The sequence below is a fragment of the Nicotiana sylvestris genome, chromosome 9, assembly GCF_000393655.2.
Source record: "Nicotiana sylvestris chromosome 9, ASM39365v2, whole genome shotgun sequence".
Lineage (NCBI taxonomy): Eukaryota > Viridiplantae > Streptophyta > Magnoliopsida > Solanales > Solanaceae > Nicotiana > Nicotiana sylvestris.
The window spans coordinates 1,167,976-1,183,046 of record NC_091065.1 but is presented as its reverse complement, the minus strand read 5'-3'; the positions used below and the strand labels follow the sequence as shown (position 1 = coordinate 1,183,046).

Sequence of the window (15,071 nt, the reverse complement as noted above, 5' to 3'; positions counted from 1 at the left end):
CTATTTTCTAGCCTTTCAGACGAGGAAGAACTTACCTTAGAAGGGGATCTTGAGTCTTCTCAGAGTCAGAAGACCCAGGTCCTTCCCCCTCACTAGTAGATTTGTACGACTCAGAATCAGAGGAAGAATCAGAATCTTGAGCGTGACTTTCCTTTAATTGCTCATTTAATTTCTTTGAACGAGCCCCAAAAGCTACAGTTTTTCGAGCAAGCATTTTTACCCTTCTCAGCCTGGGTTTGGGAGATGTACTTAGTGGAGGAGGGGTAGATGAGTTAGAGGGAATGGGTGGTGGTGGAGTTCCAGGATTGTCTTGTGGATTTGTCATGATCGTTGGTTTCTTGAGAGGATTAGAGAGTTAGATTTTTTAGAGAAGAAAGCAAGTGAAGAACTCAAGAGAGTTAGAAATTTTTGACGGTTTAGAATTGTGGAGATGGCAGGAGGTAATGATGTGTATTTAACGGAAATACACATTTAATATATAATGACAGCTTTAGCAGTGGTCAATTAGAAGTCTAATCAATCTGAAATTCCAGGTTTGAATGAGCGGTTAAGCTTCCCTAGATTTTAGGCAAATTTTGTGGTTTAGAGGTCTAATGCTGGCGGAATTGGTTCAAGGCAACGGATAGAATTTGCTAAGGAGTTTGAACAATTTTAGGACTTCTGCTCATGATTTAAATATTTATATTTCTAATTGTGCAGAGTATAGAAACATACCTTAGCATTCAGATGAACCCATACTGATGAATTCTAAAACATACTCATTTAGAATTCTCTTGACCATGCCTCAATTTACCATAATAGAGAAAATTGTGTGAGAGATCAGTGAGTCATATTAACATATGTCACAGGAGTATACTGATTACGGTATGAAGCTGAGTAAAAATTACTCTAGATATTTACACAAGTTCAGATTTACTAGCCAAATTTTTTTTTCAAATTCTTTTTTCATTGTGTATTCTGAGCTGGTCCTATTAGGTGATCTTAATCATCCCTAATTCTAACTTGTTCCTCTCAAAGTTTTCTCTACTTAGTGTTTTAGTAAAGATGTCAGCAATTTGTTTATCAGTAGCATAGAATTTTATGGTGATCAATCATTTCTCATAGTTATCTCTCAAGAAGCGGTGTCTAACATCTATGTGCTTAGTCTTCTTATGATGAATAGGGTTCTTTGTCATACTTATAGCACTAGTGTTATCACAGAAGATAGGAATGCAACCAACTTCAATGCCAAAATCTATCAGCTGCTATTTGATCCACAGCAATTGAGCACAACAAGAGGCAGCATCAACATATTCAGCCTCAGCAGTGGATAAGGCCACTGAATTCTGCTTTTTAGTTGCTCATGACACAAGACATGAACCAAGAAAATGAGCCATACCTGAGGTGCTCTTTCTATCCACAAGGAAACCTGCATAGTTAGCATCAACATACCCTACTAGATTAAAATTACTACCTTTAGGGTACCAAAGACACAAATCAGTAGTGCCTTTCAGATATCTCAGTATCCTCTTGACAGCAGTCAAGTGAGATTCCTTTGGATTTGCTTGAAAACGAGCACAAAGCCCTACACTGGAAACTATGTCAGGTCTGCTGGCAGTAAGATACAAAAGTGAACCAATCATGCCCCTATACAACTTCTGATCAACTGATGAACCAGGTTCATCCATGTATAATTTAGTGGCACTTGCAATGGGGGTGTCTATTTCCTTTGATTCATCCATTTTAAACTTTTTGATCAATTCCTTTGCATATTTCTGCTGATGGATCATGGTTCCATTTGGGTTTTGTTTGATCTGTAAGCCTAAGAAAAAGTTAAGCTCACCCATCATACTCATTTCAAACTCACTCCCCATTAATTTGGCAAATCCCTATTTAGTTTGTTAGTGGTTGCTCCAAAAATTATGTCATCAACATATATTTGTACCACAAGAAGATCTTTACCTTTTCCCCTCAAGAATAAAGTGCTGTCAATTTTACCTCTTTTGTAGCCATGTTCAAGCAGAAATTTGGACAGTCATTCATACCATGCTCTAGGAGCCTGCTTGAATCCTGTCACGACCCTAAACCCAGACCCGGTCGTGAGGGCGCCTCTCGTGAAGACAAGGCTAGACGACACTACCCATTTCAGTATTTAACAGTTAAGCATTAAGGGACAGTCTAAGCATGATCAAATAAACCAAGGTTTAAGCAGTTAATAGCATAATTCACGAAAAATAACCCAACACAGCCCGATACCGGGGTGTCACTAGTCATGAGCATCTAACAAAACGGAATACTCCAAATCAAACTACAGAGTTTAATACAGAAAAGCAAGAACATGAAGAAGTAAGGTAGGGAAGAGCTCCGGGCTGTGAATGCCGACAACTACCTAGAGACTTCTTGGATTCGCCTGAGCCATAAATGATCAGCACTCGGGAGCGGGACCAGATACGCCTGAATCTGCACACAGGGTGCACGGAGTAAAGTGAGTACTCCAACTCAGTGAGTAACAATCATAAATAAAGACTGAAAGCAGGAAATCACGTAAGGCACAAAAGCATGCTATAATGAAGCAGTAAAACCATTAAAACAGTAAACCAGTGAAAGATAGGTAAAAATCCTTTAACTCAAATTTAACTTCATGAAAAGCCTTTTTTAACAATTAAGCATGGTAATTGACTGGCAATTAAGAAAAGATAAACACATAAAGGTTCTCCCCTCGGGCACCGTATCAACAAATTGCCCCTCGGGCAACATCTTATAACAATACCAGCCCTCGGGCTCAATCTCACATCACAATGGGTACCGCGTTCACTAGGGGTGTGCAGACTCCTGGAGGGGCCCCTTATGGCCCAAGCGCAATCTCAAGCCATCTCGTGGCATCATCACTAGGCTCTCGGCCTCATATCAATCAAGCCACCTCATGGCATACATACCTCAGACCCTCGGCCTCATAATCAATATCAAATGTTTCCTCGGAACATAAGCCCTTGGCCTTACTCAGTCAAAATCCTCACAAGCCACTCGGGCAATAGTAAAACATGATTCGTAACCCAAAATATCATTTGAAAGATCATTTAAGTGTTAAAACAGAGTAAACATGGCTGAGTACGAAAACAATGAAATATAACATGACGGAGTTCAAGTATAAAGTCAAAGTAGTGAGGAAATATCAATAAAAATCCCTGAAGGGTTCAAATAGTTGGCACAATTAACCTCAGAGAGGTAGTGACGAGGGGTCGAATTACACACTTGCTAAAGGTCAATTAAGATTTTCAGGTGAAATGCTAAGCATAAATGTTACTACCAAATAGCATATAGCAGTAGAGAGGGCAAGTATTAAATCCAGGCTGGTAAACAGCTAAAAATCACCAACAGTTTGCAGCAATTATCATGCACAAGCAATGCCGAGGGTCGAACGGCGCGGACCAACAATAGTAAAAATGTGCACTACCGAGGGTCGAACGGCTCGAACCATAGATGCATCTATTTACCCCACTCGCGAATCGTACATACGACACGGTATAGCATGCTTTGGGGTCCTACACTACCCGGACTTACACATATTAGTAGCTACGCACAGACTCTTGTCACCTCGTGCGTACGTAGCCCCCACAAATAGGAGCACATAATTGATTAGTTCACTTATGGGGACAATTTCCCCCTCACGAAGTTAGAAAGGAGACTCACCTCGCTCCGAAGATTTATAACCGGCATTCCACGTCCTTCCGAAGACTCGAGTCGATGCGCAATGCTCCAAAACTAGCCAGTAATTATGCAAATCTATTAATATACGCTCAATTACTCATTATAATCCAATTTATAACAATTCCTAACCCCGATCGAAAAGTTGACAAAATTGTCCTCGGTCCCACGTGCCCGGATTTCTAAATATTTTGAGGATAATGTTTACCCATGAACTCCCGAACTCAAATATATGATTTTCTCTTAATTTCATACCCAAAATCGTGGTTGAATCCCAAGAATACGAATTTTCTAGGTTTTCCCTCAAACCCCAAGTTTCTACCAATTTTCATATCCAAATCCATATATAATCATGTATTTAACTAAAAACGAGCATAAATTACTTACCTTATGCTTAATGGCACCTCAAAGTTGCTCCAAAATCGGCTCCAATGGAAGAAATGAGGTTGAAATGAACCCAACCCCCGATTTAAAGAACCTCACCGCCTCCAGCACTTCCGCATCTGCGAGAAGAGGACCGCATCTGCGAAGGGGGCTAAAATGGCTGGGACCGCTTCTACGATCTTGAGGCTGCTTCTGCGGTTCGAGAGCCACTTCTGCGGATTGGCCTGGCCTTCCCTGGGCTGCATCTGCGATAGATGGTCCGTATCTGCGGTCTAGCACCTGCGGTCCACCAACCGCAGGTGCGGTTATGACAGAAGCAGCAGCTTCAGCACTTCTCCAATTCTATTTTTCGTTCCGTGAACCATCCGGAATCCACCCGAGGCCCCCGGGACCCCAACCAGTCCTAAAATACGTTACGGACTTGCTCGAGGCCTCAAATCATATCGAACAATACTAAACTCATGAATCAACCTCCAATCCAAGCTTAATGAACTTTAGAATTTCAAACTTCTACTTTCGATGTTTAAACCTATCAAATCACGTCCGATTGACTTCAAATTTTGCACACTAGTTATTTTTGACATCATGGATCTACTCCAACTTTCGGAATCGGAATCCGACCCTGATATCAAAAGGTCCACTTCCGGTCAAACTTCTCAAAAACCTTCAAATTTCTATCTTTAGCCAAATGACTTCAAAATGACCTACGGACCTCCGAATTCACTTCCGATCGCGCTCCCAAGTCCAGAATCACCATAAGGAGTTGTTCCCAGACTCGGAATCCCAAACGGACATTGATAACACTGAAATGCGCTTCAACCCAAACTTATGAACTTCAAGTTTTTAACTCTCTAACATGCCAAAACGCCCTTAAACTACTCGGATTGACTCCAAATTTTACAGGCAAGTCTTAAATGATATTTCGGACGTGTACCGGGCTTCGGAACCAACATACGAGCCCAATACCTATGAAATGAATCATTAATTAGTTTCTTTAAATCCTTAAAACTTCAAATTAACAATTTCTAATAAAAATTCATTACTCGGGCTAGGGACCTCAGAATTCGATTACGGGCATACGCCCAGGTCCCATACTTTCCCACGGACCCTTCGGGACCGTCAAATCACCAATCCGGGTCCATTTGCTCAAAATGTTGACCCAAGGTCAAACTTAGTCTTTTAAGAAAATTCTAAGGAATTAAATGGGCATATTGGACTCCAAAGTTTTCCAAATCCCGAACCAACCATCCCCACAAGTCGAAAATCAGTTAAAGCAAGCACGGAAAGTTTTATTTAAGAAAATGGGGTTCAAAAAGGCAAAACGACCAGTCGGGTCGTTACAAGCACGGTCCCTTAAACTATTAATATTTGGCCTATTATATGATTTACTACATGTTTTAACCTATTGTGCATTTTTAGCTTTATAACCGCTTTTAATTATTTTATAAATTAATCTGGAACAAGTTACGATTGTCGTACACTTGTTTGTTTAATACATATTGCGAATCATGTCACGGGAACCGTACCCATGATCTACAACGCGTTTAATTCTTAACATTATTAGTTGTTGTGGCCGGGTCATATAAATGTACCCTCGGATTTGAAAATTAGGTATCACAATTATGTCAAGGGAACCGTACCCGTAGACATGACGATTTTATTATAAACGTGCCTAAAGCAAACTACGAATGTTCAAAAATATGTTTTTCTATACTAAGTTAATATTAATGCGAGGGTCATAGGTTATGGATTTTGTTTGCATATGGCACACCTCAATTTACTTTAAAAGAAAAGTTTTGTATTTCATTAAAGCAAGTTAAGGATGCTCCTATTTAAATCTAATTTGAAATTAGGTAGCACAATTATGCCACGGGAATCGTACCCGCAGTTGTGACGATTTTAATTACGAGCCTAAAGCAAACTACGAAATATGAATTATTTTCCTAAAGCTAATTTGAGATTATTGTGGAGGCTCAACGTTATGGAACATTTTACCGTGAGTAAAGGAATGTCAAGGCGTGAATCAAGTTTTTTTTTTTTTTTTTTTTGAAATTTCCATAAAGAATTATATGACAAATTTAAAAGCATATCTAACGAACTTGACATCGTGGATGACTTACTTTGAGGTAAAATACTTTGAGGGAAAAGCACAAACGGCAATCTTACACCAAGGAGCAGATTCAGGCCGATTAAATTGATTACACTTCCTTCTTAATTATTTGGTGTCAACATGAATTAATAACTAAAAAGTAGATTTGCATATAATGACATGAAATTGGAAAACAATGTACAACTTCTAGCCTCAATTCATTAATGTAAAAGAACTGATTTATTACATCAAACACCCATACTTGAAATCATACATCAATAAATAACCTTTAGAAAATTATTCTGCCCAAACACGATTTCAAGAAAATAATGTTAAACGATTCCGCTCGTGCTTCCGTTTTCTCACCCATTTAATACTCAATAATCTACTCTTAACTTGAATTCTTGGAAAACTCAAACCAAAAGCAATCTCAGATTAATACCTATTGCTTTTTGACGAGAGGAGTTGCTCTGATGGTAAGCATCCTTCACTTCCAATCAAAAGGTTGTAAGTTCGAGTTTCCCCAAGAGTAAGGTGGGAAGTTCTTGGGCGAAGGATGTCGGGGGTCTATTTTGGAAACAACCTCTCTGTCCCAGGGTAGGGGTAACGTCTACGTACACACTACCCTCCCCAGACTCCATTAAGTGGGATTATACTGAGCTGTTGTTGTTGTTGTTGATGTATATTATGGTATAACAGTAGGCGCTTCAAATTTGAAGTTAAGAAGAACTGATCTCAGGCCAATTATTCATTTAACAAAACTGAAATTTATGTGGCTAAAGTCTAGACCCATTTGGCAAATATACAACGCAACAACAGTTTGAGATTCATTTAATCTAATCCATTATTAGGCAAATAACACAAGTTTAGGAGATGTACCTAGCAGCATAAATGAAATCTCTACCAAATAGAGATCTGAAAAAACAGTATGATAGAACAAACAACTGTTATTCAAGGCAAAAGAAGCTGTATATTTTTTTTTATGAAAAAAAAAATGGACAAAAGAAGAGGCTTATGGGTTGGAGATCTACGGAGCTTAAAGGCTGATTTTTTTCAGCTTTTCTGTGGAGTTTGAAATTGCAGAAGCAAAAATGTTTTTCTCCTTTTTCTTTCTTCCTTTTGTGTGTGTGTGTCGTGTGTTATAAGTAGAGATTAGGTGATGGAAGAGTGGAAAATATAGGTGGGGAACATGAGTAGAGAGAGTGGGGGAAGTGGGAATAAATTCAAACAAGATAAAAAATTAGGTGATCACATGTATCACCTTTGTAATACTTTTCCAATAGGTAGGTAAGGAAAAGTCACAAACGTTGATTTTTTCCTTCCTAAAGTGGTATCAGAGCAAAAGAAGCTCTTACATTACATTCTTCCAGAGAATATCCCATTGACAGTTTATGATAATTCTAACCATTAGGAATTAACCAATGAGTCGGTTCAATGATCATATCTCTATATGCATCATCTATCTATGTGATTTAGTTAATGAGATCAACTAATCTTTATCTCATAAAGATGATCACATAGATATTGATTTAACCGGATTATTAGTGTCCAAATTAATAATCCTATGATCAAGAACAAAATTTAGATTAAATTATAAGAAACTTCACTCTCATTATCATGATCTCAATCACGATGACAAGTCTCAAATATTAATCAAGCAATTAATAATAATGATAAAAGAATATCAAATGTCATATATATTTTATATGAAATAACATTCATGAAAATATGTTCAAATCATCAAACATGAGATTAAATCTAGGGCATATCTAATATATTCCTAACACGGGTAAGGTCAGCGTACACATTACCCTCCTAAGGCTCCACGTATGAGATTTCACTAGATTTTTTGTTGTTGTTCTGCAAGGTGTAGTTTGTAAAGTCATTTTATTGCTACTTAAGCATGTCATTTGATCATTATTCATCAGAAAATATCATAAGAATGCTTTTACATAAATAATAAACAATAATTGGTCTCATCACGTGTTTCTCGTAAGATAAATCAATGAGCATCAATTATATATAACTCCCAATTTAAGAGGATTTATAGTATTTCACACCTCCACTCCAGAACTCGGATCTGTGACTCGAACCCAAAACCTAATACATTCCTCAATCAAGAAGGCCGGTTACTTTTCCAAGACAAATAGTGCACCACATAATTATGTATAATTTAATGTTTCTAATTCCCCCATATAAAACTGATCTCTTTAACTAAGAATTCGTCAGTTGCTTTTTTCAGCCACATTTTATGCAATCATAAGAAAATCGTTTAACATTCCAACAGTTACCATGCAGTTCATTTTCTTTTAGAATTTTCTCAACCTATCACAAACATACTGCAACTGGCTTATAAATGGGACATTTTACACATGAAGAGAAGTTTCCTCGTACAACTAGTGTCATATATATATATATATAGGCTCTAAAATTACCAAAATTCTCTTTAGTTTGCTGATAAGAAATAGTGAAGAGCCTTTAGACTTACTAGGGAGACCATTGAAATTTGAACTCAGTAATACTGCCGTTTAAATTTGGTCTTCTGACTTCTTAGTACCAAGTTGTCATCTTAGGAATTTAAGACGTTATATAGGTTGAAATGGTTCCAGAAACTACAAAAACGTGCAACAACACACTTTTTATTTGAGTTAAGAAGAATAAATTGCAAAAAATGTAGTACACTTAGTTCTAGTAAAGTTCCATAGCTGAAGAGATAAACAGTATGTAAGGTCCAAAAGACACCCTCTGCCTTGCCACCGGGTCGCAAATCTGGGCGGATGTTATATTGAATGCAAACAATTACAAAAGCATCACCTGTTCAACTACGTTATGGATATTTCAAGAGTTTTTTTAAAAGATGTAATTAGGCTAAGTACGAATGATTGTTACAAAAGAGCAGCGAGTACAGTTAAAAATCTTTTATATGCACTATTTATCACCAAAAAGACATACAAAAGCAGTTAAACATCAGCAAGTTAAGAAGAGTATAAGAAGCAACAACATCTAGAAAACAATTTAGAAGAGCTTGGAAAAGAGTATAGAGCCAGTGGAAAAGTTTTGTCAGCTTCCATATTGAATTTCTAAAAAGACCCAAAACAGCCACATCAACACAATCAAGATTGGCTCTTTTAGAGAAGCCTGAAAGATAATATTGGCATTGTAATAATAGGCTTGTTCATGAATGTAACCATCATGATTCGAACAGTAAGCTCGTGCAAGTAGTTTGCGTTCAATGTACATTGAAAACTAACGCTCCCATCCTTAGTAGTTAGCAACTTTTACACACTTTGACAGTACAAAACAGGTATACTTTCCTCTTTATGTACCAGCAGCAGAAATTAGAGCAATGGAGAATCTACTTCACTACATTAAAAGTGGCACGACGGTTGGAAATCATCACTGGACACTCGCCTTTTTCATCATAGTCAGCAAACTCATCTCCATACAAATCGATGCCTTCAAATTTTGTTCCCTCAAGCTGCATTAAATGCATCACATTAGAACTGGCTCCACATTTCCCAAAACACAAAACCTTAGAATTGGACATAAAACCTAACTGCAAGTGTCTTCAGCAACCTAAAAGGATTGTTACAAAGATAATCTCACGAGAAAGTTCACAAGTATGCCACGTAGAAATAAATTCAACAAAATAATGGATGTTAATCATTTCGTATGTCATCAGACCAAAATCAGTAAAGTGTATACCCATACAATTCTAGGAGGAAGAGTGGATCCAAAGACAGACAGAAAATTTGTTCTGTCATCAGATAGCCAGAAGCAGATGTAAGAAAGTATTAATAGCATTACAACAGATTAAACTTTCCTGTCAATTGCAAACAGGAAGGAAGTGAAAAAATTAGTGTAAACCTTACAGTGGTTTTACCCATATGTCAAGTTCTGCATGAAACTGTACTTATTGCTGTCACAAGCATGTAATACCATAAATCTTTCCTTTTTTAATAAATACATATTACCATAAATCTTATAAAAGAGATGGATCATACGTAAGAGAGGGTGTGTTTTGGGGTTCGGGTGGGTGGTTAGGGTATATCAAGAAGAAACATGCAGAATAGCATAAGGTCCAAAGCATCCTGGGCAAAGAAACTTCACAAGTTAACAACCTAAAGTACAGGGCATATACAGTGCCTCACAAATGGTCTTCAGATGCTTCACAAAGATGAGAAGATGGTCCAATTAGTATCTTCTGAGCACCATAAATTCCACTGATCTCCCATAATCAGGCCCATTATGCTTGTGAATGCTTTCAACCGCACAAACATATGGATGGCATTTTGTGCAGTTCATAAGCTAGTCAAAATTAAATCCCCCTAAAAAACAGCAAAAAAAAAAAGGCATTTGAGCCTAGGTAGCGATCATATCCAAGGATGATGATCATCACTTATCAAGACAATGACGTCACTGGAAGGGTGGGAGGAAAGGCTGGAGACAAGCAGAAAGCATGCTGCTCTTAAGTGGAAATTGAATTTCAAGTTGGTATTCCAAAGACAATTTCAAAATTGAAGACCTATTGGAATAAGCATAACATCCTAGTACCCACTATGTAGGAAAGAGAAGACCTGTTCATGATTTAGAATGGAATGCGCTATGAATGGCCAGACATAATAGAGGTAGAATGTACTAGAAGAATGCTTTTCCTATAAGTTAATTAGGAGATCCATCACCTGGTTTAAAGAAACAAGAAATTTATTCAAGGAATCCCAGCATACAATTCAGGAACACATGTAGGAAACAACAGGGCAAAGAAACTTTATGCTTACATATAATATTTCTACAACGTTTCGGTAATGAATATCTCTACATTAGAAAATACCAAACCAGAAAGCAAGGGAAAAGCTTACCGATTCAGCTTGCCATTCTCCCAGGAAAGCAAAATCCAGAGGCTCAAAACCCCTGCACTCAAATAACATCAGGGGTGCATATTTTCCAGCTTGACTATCACCGTGAGTCAGTGGGCGGCCTCGGCCAGTGATCATGGTTACTGTACCATCCCTGCTACAGAACTTACACTGAAAGCAGAAGTCACAAAGCACTTAATAATCAATCAAGCCTGATACAGCAACGATAATAACGAAGAAGAGTTGTAATAGCAACAGAACATCAAAGAAAAATGGAAAAAAAGGGGAATAACTGAGGTTCAAAATAGACTTTAAGGATATTAAAGATATTCAAAGTGATACAATTAAGAAAAAGCAGATAGAGGCAGTTACTACAAATTAACCACTTCTGATGCTATAGATTTCCTAATTAACTCCTTACCTCAGCTCATATTTCAAGCTGTCTCGGTAATGTCAAAATTCATAGTGAAAACGAGCTGACTATGTTTTCATATCTATCTTGTCACAAATAACAGTCAAGTATACATAGACTTCAAGGACATCATGGCTATTCAACATGATAGAATTAAGAAACAGCAGATAGGGGCATTTACTACAAACTAGCGATTTACCTTATAGCTTTCCTACTTACTTCTTGTCTCACCTCAAATTTCATGCTCTCTCAGTGATGTTAAATTCATAGTGTAACTAGCTGAATTAAGTTCACTGTGTTTTTCATATCTATATTAACACATAAGACATTCAGATGTACATCAATATCTCTCTAAGCGGTATAAATATTGTCAAAGATAAGGTAACAGGAAGATAGGTCACCTTCTGAATGAGGTGGGTCGTGCCCTTGCCTATGGGAAGAGGAACAGTCTCACCCAACATCACGTAAGTCTCCTTTTGGGTGATCTCGCCACAATTGCCACACTTCAGCTGCACAATTTATTCAAAGATAAAGAAAGCATTTAATGGACTATAAAATAAATATTAATGGAGGACAGGAAATGGATAATTTCATCAGGCAAAAGCAGTAAAAAATTAACTTATGGAAACAACACTATCTCATACGAACATAGCTGAAAGGAAATTTAAGTAGTAGTATATCTAAAAAGATACAGAGTGAAAGTAGTACACATTAAAAATAAAATGAAACAAGGTTCACACGAGGTGGTGTAACATTTCAGAACGTCTTAAAATGGAAAAAGTGGCACATAATTTAAAACTAAGTAATAAGACTTCATACAGTGGGAAATAACATTAAAAGATAAAAGAAAAGGTGGTCTTGGGATAAGAAACCTTCAACTACATAACAATAGCTCGATTATAAAATGGCTTTAAAGGTATTCAGAGGAAGAGGTACAACAACAACAACAACCTAGTAAAATCCCAAAAGTAAGGGGTCTAGGGAGGGTAAATTAACCGTGGTGCACTTGCGGGAAACTCCTTGCCGAGGGCCTGTGCACCCCGGGAATAGTCGGGGCTCGAAGAGACTCGGACACCCGGTGCAAATAAAAAAAAAGGGTCTGGGGAGGGTAGTGTGTACGCAGTCCTTACCCCTACCCCTATCCCTACTCCCATGGAGTAGAGAGGTTATTTCCGATAGACCCTCGGCTCAAGAAAACGAAAAGACAAAAAGTGACGGTATATTAGTATCATCAACAGAAACCATAAAAATAATAAAGCATCATAAGAAACCAACAAATATTTGAAACGCAATACAATAACCAGTAAAGAAAAACGGAAGAATAGTGAGAACACAACATAAACCACTAGAAATCTAAGACAAACCCTATCAGCCTATCCTCACACTTGGAACGAAGTAGAAAAAATGCTCTAACTACCTCCTAACCTACAACTCTAATGTTCGATCTCCACACCTTCCTATCAAGGGCCATGTTCTCGAAACTCTTAAGCTGTTTGGGGCCTTTTTCCAAATCTCTTTGGTGTAAAAATGGGTCCCCCACCAGTCAAGGAACTCTTAAGCTGTTGAGGATACAAGGAACAAAGAGCTCAAAATATGGAGAACTATTCCATCTTCCGTATTGGGGACTGTATGGAAGGAGAAAAATCAAAGATGTCTCGAGGGCAGATCTACTGCGATGCAGGTCCTGAAATGCAAATGTTTAAGGCAGTTGGCACTTTGGTGTAAGTTGGATAATGCATACGAGGAAAATAGTGTGACAGGGACTTCCCCTTCTTTTGTATACAGGTCTTTTTGTGCAGAGTCTCTACTCACTCTTGTAATACCAGCACTAACATAATGCTAGGATTTATTTGCGTCAAAAAAAGACTTCATACAGAACACAAGCAAAATAGACACAAAAATTCTGAAGCTAAAACTGTAATTAGGAAAAAGAGAGATAGTTCGACAAAGAAGAAATCACGAAAATGAAGAATGAGAAGATGAAATTGGAATGAGCTATCAGATAGCCATAAGCAAATAGCTAGAACGCATCATCAGTTAGATCAATCTTCACGGAAAAAATAACATAATATCAACAATCAGACACACACACGCACGCACACAAAAAAACACATAAGCATGTTAGCAGTAGTTCACTTAAAGCTGTTAAAATGACTAGATCCACATTTACTATAGAGTCAACATCAAGTATATCAAATCTTCATCCAGAAATCACATAGACATAGCAATAGAGCAACTAAAATTTTAGAGAGAAAAAAAACACGATCATTTGACATCGAAAATCATGAAAATGAAAAATACGAAGATGAACTAGCAATGAGCTACCTGAATAACCCTAATCAACACCTAAAAAGGTAATCCAGTATTTAGAGTTTAGTTACAGTAAGTGCAGCCTATAAAGCATTAGAGTAACTACAAAATTTAGAGGCGTTTAGGTCTAAATAAACACCTAATAAGTAGAAGTAATACAGTATTTTAGAGTCATTAGTTAGAGTAAGTGCAGTTTACTCTATATATGTCTAAATATAAACACACGCACATCTATTATTGAGTCAAAAACAATTAAACAAAATTTTTATGGAGAAATCACATAGACATCATGCAATAGAGTAACTACCTGAATCACACACACGCAGACAAAACACACACACACACACACACACACACATTGCAATGAGCTATCTGAATAGACCTAAATAAACATCTAATAAGCAAAAGTAATCCAGTATTCTAGAGTCATTAGTTAGAGTAAGTGCAGTTTACTCTCTATGTGTAAATACACACACACACACGGGCGCACACACACACACATTGCAATGAGCTACCTGAATAGACCTAAATAAACACCTAATAAGCAAAAGTAATCCAGTATTTTAGAGTCATCAGCTAGAGTAAGTGCAGTTTACTGTCTATATGTGTAAATACACACACACACACACACACATCAATTAGATCAATCTTCATCGAGAAATCACATAGACATACAAATGCGATAGAGTAACTGAAATTAACGGCGTTTAGACGGAGACCTTGAAGTGATAAGGGAAGTCAGGATCAGTAACACCGCCTTGCGGCTGAAGGTTAGTGAGATTCTCAAGCTCCGCCGTGATCGCCAACAAGAAATTCACCATTTTTTCTGCTTCGAATCAACGCTTTCTCTCTGATTGTTCTCGAAAAGGGAGAAGTGAGTTGAGGAAGATTGATATTTATACCCTGGTGGAGGGTAAATGAGTAAATTTCACTATTTTGTTTTTGGATAAATGTCCAGAAGCTTCCGATCATGATTAGGAAAAAAATTGAAATTATTACAACACCTTATATTTATTTTAAATAAATATCATTTAAAAAAATTATATTGTATAGATACCTTTTAATGTTTATAATAAAATATCTAATTTTAGTTACCTCATATCCCTAAGCCACTAAATATGTTATTTAGTTACACTATTTTTTTCTCTCTCTACTTTGATACATACCATTCTCTTCCCTCGCACGATGTTCAATATCAAAATTCTTTTCACCCACATCAACTACCATTAGTCACAAACGATGATTTTGCCTGGTATACTACGAAGACTTCCAGCTAGTGAGCAGCCTCCCGGCCCATCAGGCAATTCGACAAAACAAGCCAGACTATTTCGATTTG

General features: G+C 37.4%; 1 protein-coding gene across 1 annotated transcript; it reads right to left on the bottom strand.

Annotated features, from left to right (window-relative positions):
• Window positions 1–9,283: 9,283 nt before the first annotated feature.
• Window positions 9,284–14,612, bottom strand: LOC104234902 (uncharacterized). Its single transcript, XM_009788545.2, has 4 exons — window positions 14,455–14,612; window positions 11,827–11,934; window positions 11,017–11,184; window positions 9,284–9,635 (listed from the first exon to the last, which is right to left on the bottom strand). The coding sequence occupies exons 1-4, from the start codon at window positions 14,554–14,556 to the stop codon at window positions 9,513–9,515; spliced, it is 501 nt and encodes a 166-aa protein (XP_009786847.1). The 5' UTR covers window positions 14,557–14,612; the 3' UTR covers window positions 9,284–9,512.
• Window positions 14,613–15,071: the final 459 nt, after the last annotated feature.